General features: G+C 44.6%; 1 protein-coding gene across 1 annotated transcript; it reads left to right on the forward strand.

Annotated features, from left to right (window-relative positions):
• Positions 1–294: 294 nt before the first annotated feature.
• Positions 295–6,287, forward strand: FAM110C (family with sequence similarity 110 member C). The gene is made up of 2 exons (XM_032104566.1): positions 295–1,589; positions 4,844–6,287. The coding sequence occupies exon 1, from the start codon at positions 455–457 to the stop codon at positions 1,547–1,549; it is 1,095 nt and encodes a 364-aa protein (XP_031960457.1). The 5' UTR covers positions 295–454; the 3' UTR covers positions 1,550–1,589; positions 4,844–6,287.
• The last annotated feature ends 1,999 nt before the right edge of the window (positions 6,288–8,286 follow it).

Below are 8,286 nucleotides of genomic sequence, written 5' to 3' on the forward strand. Positions count from 1 at the left end.
CCGAAGGGGGAGATGCGCTGGGGTGCGCTGGGTCAGGCCCTGAAGCAGCGTCCCGTACCCAAGGGGCGACCCGAGAGAGGCTGTTCCCGAGGGGAGCAAACCTTCCGAGTGCCCCGGCGCCCTCGCAGGCGCCCCGCGCCGTCGCAGCGCCGTGCCGCCCGAGCCCCGGCCGCCCCAGTCCCGCGGGCGGTGGCAGGGGCCGGGCCGCTGCCCCCCCCAGGGCGGCTCCTGCCTGCTTCCCTCCCTTCCTGCCGGCCGGGATTGGCTGTGCCAGCCGGCGGGCGGGCGGGACGCGCGGCGCCCCGACGGTGCGGGGAGCGCGGCCCGCGGAGCGCGCTGCCGCTTGCGCGTCCGGGCTGTCCTGCACCGCGGTTTTCCTTTCTTTCCTCTTTTTCTTTTCTTATCTCACTTCCCTCCCGGGACTGGAAGCTGGATCCGCGTCCCTGAAACTGCTATGCCAGCTGAACTCTCCCGGGCCGTGGGAATGCACGCCATCTCCGACCTCCACTCCTCCCTCCCCCTGCGGCTCCTCAACAAGGGGCCCGAGTACCTCCGCAAGCAGCTGGAGGCCGGCAAGCCGGGCAGGAAAAGTGCCGTGGAGAGACTGGCCGCCGATAAGGCCAAGTACGTAAAGAGCCAGCAGGTCATCAGCACCAGGCAGGATCCCGTCATCGCGCTCAGCTCAGCCTCGGAGAGCAGCAGCGAGACCTGTTCCGTGGAGAGCAAAGCAGCGAGCAGGGACCTGGGCAGAGGGACGGGCGCGAAGCCCCTGGAGCTGGGCAAGGCGGTGAACTCCTGCCGAGCCCCCCTGCAGCACGGTGCCCCCATCGCCAGGCGCAGCACCAAGAGGCAGATGCGGCCGGATTCCCTAGTGATCTACCGTCAGAAATGTGAGCTTGGGAGAGGTCAAAGCCAGGACAGCTCACGGGGGAACTTGGTGAGGAGGATATTCCACGGGTCCATAAAGGAGAAGCAGTTGGCGTCCCCTGAGTTGCCCAGAGTCATGGAGGACATCGCAGCCAGCGAGAGCAGCGAGCCTCTCTCAGCAAAGGATGGTGACCATGAGCCAAGCCACCATGAAGCGGTGCAGACTGTCCCTGTGAGCACTGAAGGGGCAGGGATATCTACAAAGGAGCATGAGAGACCCTCAAAACTGAGTACACCTCCTGCAGAGGTCAAGGAGGTGAAGAGGAGAGGTCTCCATCGCTCCCAGTCGGACATCAGCTCTCGCTACTCCAAGTCTTTTGCTGAGTTTGAAACATTTTTCAAGTACTGTGGCCTGGAGCAGGAGGTCATTGAGGATCTTGGGAGAGAGAACTTCTCCGTGGTGTCTGACAATGTCTCCTTCAAGATCCGCAGCATCAGCGTGGCAACATCCGAGAGTGAGTTCACGAGGCACAGCGGGGATGAGGGGCTGCTGGAGGACGAGCTCACAGAGCAGGTCCCCAGCAGCACCTCCGTGATTGAGCGCAACGCTCGGATAATCAAATGGTTGTACACGTGTAAGAAAGCCAAGGAGACTAACAAGGTGATCCAGGAACTGGCATGATGGCTTCATTCAGCATGGGTTGGAGCCTGATGAACTCAAGGTGTGTGCAAAGCCTCGCCCTGGCAATTTGTGTTTCTCTTTCCTTTTTAAAGAGCAGTTGACTTCCTATGATTTGTATTTGTCTTTTCAGGAAGGGCTGGAGGAAAATGTATTTGTTAACCACATGTTCCAAGAGAGGCTTTTTTGCAAAGCAGAAATCTGTGTTATTAAAAAAACCAAAATGCAAACAAGTAAATGCTTGCAGCTTGCCAGGTTTAGATCAGACCCCCCACAGGAAATTAAAGAGTCAGTGTCTGTGAAGGATGCCTGCACTTCGCAGATTCCTGCTTTGCAAATAGCTTATTTCCTCTGATTTCTGCTATCTTAAATGCTAGAAAAAAAACTTAGAAAAGTATTCAACCCTTAGTTACAGTTATTTGGATAACAGGCTGAACAGACTACTATAATTAGGAGTACACTGTACTTATACTGTACTGCTGAAATTATTACTCATCAGGAGTGTAATGTATTTATACTACACTGCTACAGTTTTCCCCTCTTTACTTTCCTTCACTCTCTCTCCTTGCCCTTACACATAGGCACCCCCAAGTATCAGGAAGGCAAAACTGAGTCAGTGCCCCTGCTAGCAATCTTATTTCCTCCACAGCTTTCTGTTGGGACCATAAAAGTTTGTTCCAGGTGACCTCATAGCATTTCACCGACTGGGTTTTCCTCTGCAGTGGGTTTTGCTGTGTGGTTTGGTGATGGGAACGGGTTGTGTGGTTTGCCTGGGTCAGAGGGGTACTTCACTGTTTGAAGATAAAGATAATTAACACAAAAGTGTGGATCTAGGTGTAGAAATCAGTTACTTCACAGACAGAAGCAGAACAAATTTAGCTCTGGTAAAAGCTGATGTTCTGGGTTTAATAAAAGCAGTGTTTATTTTGCATATGATCTCCTGAAAAAGAACTATGTTCACGGAGCCTGTAGTATTGATAATCTATGAGATAACAGCTTTTCTCCTTCCAGTATGTAAAGCCCCTAGGATAACTACCAAAGCTTACAGTGAGGTATTTAAAAATTGCATGAGTAGGTCTTGATATGAAGGATTACATGTATATTTTCTGACAGTTCGTAATTGGTGCGTGAGAAGAACATCATTTGGTGTAGATACAGCTGTTGATAGAGCATGTGGGCCTTATGAATGTGGAGAATTGTAGTCCTTGAGCCTCATTCCTATGTGTATGTGAGGCTGTCACTCTAAATTCCTTTAATCCATATAAGGCAAAAATCCATTTACTTACTTGAAACTGGTTTTAATGATGTGAAATTTGGTTCACTTTTAGAATTAGAATTTTTCTCAAAAGCCTATTTTTTTCCTGCAAGAGGAGGAAGACAGGAAGAAAGCCGTTTTACACAAACTTTTCAAGGCCTTGCAGATAAGAATGTTCTCAGGTATCCAGCTGACAATTTAAAAGAAGTGTTGTTATGTAACAAATTCTTTCCCAAATAACCTTAGAGAGAAGAAAGGGCTCTCCTGAACTAATAATTTCTCCTTGCTCATCCTTCTGTGATAAAAGGCCAGGGAGATATGCAAAACAAAATGAGGAAGGTGGTGGTTTTGTGAAGCTCCTTGCCAGCTGTCAGCCTTACCAAATGAGAGGGTGAGAGGCAGATTCCAGCAAGCATGAACCACACAAGAAAAACAACAAAATTAAAGCCTGTTTGCTCCTGAATGCCTCTGATGGGGGTAGGGTCCAAGGCCAGAGCCACAGTTGTCACCACAGAGCTGGCTCCAGAGGGAGAAGCTGGCCCTTTCCCCATCCATTTGCAGGGTGCTAAGCATGTCCAGTGCTGCAGCTGAGTCAGGAGATGCTGGTGAGCACCCCAGGGAGCATCTAGTCTGCGCAGAGGAGGTGCTGCACCAGGGCAAAGGCAAGGGCAGGAGGGTGGGAAGTACTGGTGGGGCTGAACTGGTGTAACCTCACATGGGCTTGGTCAATGGCTTTTTATTTTTACCATATAAGATAAAATGGTAGTACACCACCAACCTAACAAGGTGGTGAAAAGATCTCCATGAAGTAAACAGCAAGTTTATTTAAGTGAGTCTATGTTTATTCTGCAATAACTTTAATACCTAAAAAAAGGGAGCACTTTACGCTCCTAGCAATTTCCGTTGGCACCAAAATTTTTGACAGCCTAGGGAAGACTAATTCAGAGGGTCCTTATTTATAAACCTAATTTTAAGAATACTAGAGCTGACTCTCAACTGTTAGATCTCAGCTCTAGGGTAATTTCTGAAAACTGAGAACATACTTATCATTTAGGCCACAGAAGTGGAAAGTTCAGAAAGGTCAGCTAAAAATACCTGTACACAGTACCCAGAATAAAGGACAAGGATCATTAAGAGTTACCATAAGTTAAATATTACATTTACTGGACAGAATTTAAGGAGAGAGTTGTTATCACCACGTGATTGCAAGATGAGTCTTGTAGTTCTGATCTAAATTTTCATTCAGTCCTACACTTTCTCTGACAATACAGCATCAAGTTGGATATCTGTATGTTTTCACAATATCCAAGTATTTGGCTCTGTTTAGTTTGCTTATTAAAGGGCAGTGGACTGCTGTGCTGTGCTGCGAAGCAAAGTACTCTTCCTGGTGCTCTCAGGCACATGCTTGGAAGTTCCTTTTTTTATACAGAAACTTGAAAATTGTTGCACCTTCTTTGGACAATGAGGCAGAAACCTCATTCCCGAAATCCCAACATTTGTTATGTATAAAACAGCATTCAGGAACTGCAGAGCTTTTATGGGCCAGTGATCATTCCATTCATATTTTATGTTCTCTGTTTAATTTTTCATGAGCTCTCTGGGACCTGGTGGAGCACCGAGTAAATAAAAGAGCTATTTGAAGGATCAGGTTCTTTAGCATGTTTCATCACCGTGATGATTGCAGAGTGTGGGTTGTGAGCTTCAGAAAACTGAGGTCCTTGGCAAGTTGGGCATTGCTATTTCTTGGTGGAAAGCTGCTTGGGTTCACTTTTGCAGTTCAGGTCCTCTCACTGACAGTTCTGCTTGATTCTAAGAAGAGGGTTCACTCTGCATCCTCCTTCCTGATTTGAATCAAGATTATTCAGCCCTGAATTTCTCATCATTCTTAAATGGATGGGCATTATTCAAGTGGAAGTCTCCTGGGAGGGTAATTTACTATGTTGGCAATAGCCATAGGCAGCTGAATAAAAGCTTTAGAGTATCACATTATGCTTGTCTGATGTGATAAATAACAAATGACACTCTTTTTCTTTTTTCTTCAGAATTGTTGACTTGGAAGTTGAACAAAACCAGACGTGGGAAGAAACTTTTCCCTCATCTGGCTTGTGTCTACTTTGTCTAAGTTTAGTATTTTATTATTGCTTCCTACCTTCACCACATCCCCTGGAAGCCCAAGGGTGTCCAAGACTGCAGCGAAAAGTGGAGATTGTGAACTGTGCCCCAGAAAGACAGCAGGAAACAAAAGCCCCTGGAAAAGCGAAGTGTGGCAGCAGCTGCTATCCACAATAATATTCAACATCAGCTCACTGCCTCAGGATGTCATTCCAGGCTGCGACAGAAGGTCTGTGTTGTGCACCCATCTCTTTCCAGCAATGAATTTGTCAACAAGGATGGAGGGAGAAAGTGGGAATGAAGTGGCAATGACCTCAGGGTCAGGTGTTCCCTTGCAGACAGACTCCACCTGGATGTTTAAAGGCTCTGCCTTACCAGGGCTGTTTGATCAGAGCTCATCCTGACGTCATTCAACATCATTTGCTTGGCTGGAGAGGACTAACTGTGGCAGCCTTACCTGAGATACTTGGCAAACATGTTGTAAGCTAAATCCATGCCAAACCTCTCTTTCTCTGAGAGTATGCAAGCCAAATTGGTGCATCTTGTATCCATCTAGTTTGCTCTTGCTAGTTTGTCACACTGCTTGCTCAGCCATTGGAAAAGAATAGCACAAAATACTTCCAGGAGCATGGTTCCAAGAAACAGGTATTGAGAGAGGTTTTGCATTGTTTCTGCCTTGCAGAATGGTACAATTTGTTTGTAATGTGTGCCTGACTCTGGCACTGCAAACATTGCAGGGTTTGGCAGTTGTGGTGTCACGCCTTTGGTTTGATGCAGTGAGTGAGCAGGCTCTTACAGAATCATGTTAGGGAGCTATGCCAGGCTATGCAAAGCCATGCTTCCCTGGTGTGGGTCTGCAGGAGGGCTGTGCAAGGCGGCATCGCTGTGCTGCAAGGCAGGAAGGCATGTTAGGGTACAGCCAGGCCAGGGAATGTCCTGATGACACCCAGTGTAGACAGCACCCTACTTAATATCATCAGTAAAATGCTTCATTTGGGTTCCCTGAGCTAAACGTGTTTTAAAAGGTGATACTTTGTATCATTAGTGTAATGAATGAGGCCTATGCACTATCTCCCCAATCTGTAGCTGCTTGCTAGAAAATCAAAGCATTTCAAAACACAAGACAATGCAAAAAAAAAAAAAAAAAAAAAAAAGCCAGAGCCACTTTCCTTTTCATTTGCACTGATGCCTGTCTGTGGAAGCTGCCCGACTGGCATAATGTTGACTTCACCTGTTGGCCCAGCAGAGGTTAAAAGCTTACTTTGTGTTACCACAGTTGTGGAAGAGTTGCCCTTGAAGAGCTCGTTGACATCAGCTAAATATCATCTGTGTTTCATTTCCATGGGATTTAAATGTGCTTATCAGTCCTTGGATGGTTAGTTCTCAATTATAGCACCAGTTTGGAGATGCAAGACATTTGTCTTCTGTTTCTAGTGTTAGGTACTAAGGTCTACATGTCTGAAGTTCTCAAGATAGGTTACAATTACAGATAAAATAATTGTTGAACCCACTTCTCAATTGGGAGAAAACTAAATAGTTTGTGTGAGCTCCTTCAAAATTAGAGAGAACACAGTGTCTGTGGATATTTTCTTACATAATGAAATCTCCATGTATATTTGTTATTATTATAAAAGGATGATTCTCAGAAAACTTTAAGAGGCTGCTAATATGATTAGATTTATACACTTAAGGTGCAAGTTTTTAAGGAACATGGTCTAGGTTTATTAGTCAGGAATACTGACTGCTGTATCTCTTCCATCCATGCTCCCTTTGCAAGATTCTGTACCACATATATATTTATATGTCAGAGGTAAGGATTGCTTTTCTTTGAAAAAATGGATCACTGTAGATAGCTCAGAGTGCAGGAAAAATCTTTTGAGTTACAATCCAGTTCCCTGCCACAGGAGAGGAGAATTAATTTGTTTTGTTTCCAAAGAAATTTTTGGTTTCATTTTCAAACTTCTGTTTGTTTTTGCTCTTTCAGTTGAGCAGATTTCAAAAGTTAAGATGAAAGATGTATTGCTCATGAGTTTTCAATGTTAGGAAGGAATATGTTTAATTTGCTTGAAAATGCTGAACATTGGCTTTTCTGAAAGTCAGTTTTGTGGGGGTTTTATGGCAGAGGTTAGTGAAATCAGAACTGGACCCATTCTGAGTATTTTTTTAATCCCTCTTTTTGTCTTTGTGGATAGTTCAGTAGAGTTCAGGTGACTTTCCACACTGATGAGGCAAAATTTCTCTGGCTTTGTTCAAACTCTGTAGGAATCCCAAGTATTCCCGTTTATTTCAGAGGTGATGTGGACCTGTCTTAAGATCTTTGCCTGATAAGCTATAGATTCCCGTTATTTAATAATACCTTCTGGGGAAGCTAATAATTTGCATTTCCTATATGTCAGAACAAAAATAGATGACAAACTTTCTTTCTCCATACATTTTGGGAATGGGTAATTAAGTGCTTTTTCCAAATGATGAAAGCTCTGGTGTTCATTCCGCTGTTACATGTAAAGGGTTTTCCTTTCTTCTGCTGGGTCTTTCAGTCATATCCTTCAAAATGAGAAAAACTTGCTAATGTTAGCCACTACCTATCTTTTTTTCCAAAAAAAATCATCATTTTTTGGTTTTGTTTTTTTTTTTAACAATTTGATTACAAAAGACATCCTTTGGGATGGGTAGAATTTTCCAGCTTTGGTGTTAAGCTGTGGAAAAGTGGACTGTTGCAGTTTGAACAGAAGTTTTAGCAACAGAGTTGGTTTTCCAGTTGTCTGGGGAGCCTAAAACGGCAGATGAAGACAAAGGCTAGTCATAAATTCAATTATTTTGTTTAACTAGAACTATGTAAACAAAAATAGTCAAATGGGGTGCAAGTGTGCAGAACAAACTGCTGTTTACACCCAAGTGTTTCATGGTTCTCCAGTGCTGTGACAAGGGGCAATATCTGCAGCTGTAGCATAACAGGAGAAAGGTACAAAGTCTGGGGTTTATGGCCTGGAAGCAGGTATTTGCAATGAGATCAGACTGAAATCTTTGCAATATATTGTAAATATTACTGTACAGAAATCTATAAGAAATACAGATTTTTATATATGTATATTAGTTTTCTAAGGGGTATAGTCTACACGTTTTGTGAAATCAGCCAAGAATTACATCAGTGGGGATTAAGCAGAAACTTCTTCTGGAGCAGGTTGTCCTGCCACTGCCTCCTGTGAAATTCCTTGCATCTGCTTTTGAATCCTTTGAAATGGAATACAGCCAGATCTGATACGGATGTTTCACCATTGTTATGCTTATATTCCTGTGAAAAAAACTGCGTGCTATTGAATGCATACAAATAAAACTACCACTCTGGGAGGTAATGTTTGGTTTTTTTAAGTAT

This window comes from Corvus moneduloides, chromosome 3, assembly GCF_009650955.1.
Source record: "Corvus moneduloides isolate bCorMon1 chromosome 3, bCorMon1.pri, whole genome shotgun sequence".
Lineage (NCBI taxonomy): Eukaryota > Metazoa > Chordata > Aves > Passeriformes > Corvidae > Corvus > Corvus moneduloides.

What these genes read in the sequence shown, in the direction of transcription:
- FAM110C (XM_032104566.1), top strand. Translation starts at nt 455, where the DNA reads ATGCCAGCTGAACTCTCCCGGGCCGTGGGAATGCACGCCATCTCCGAC.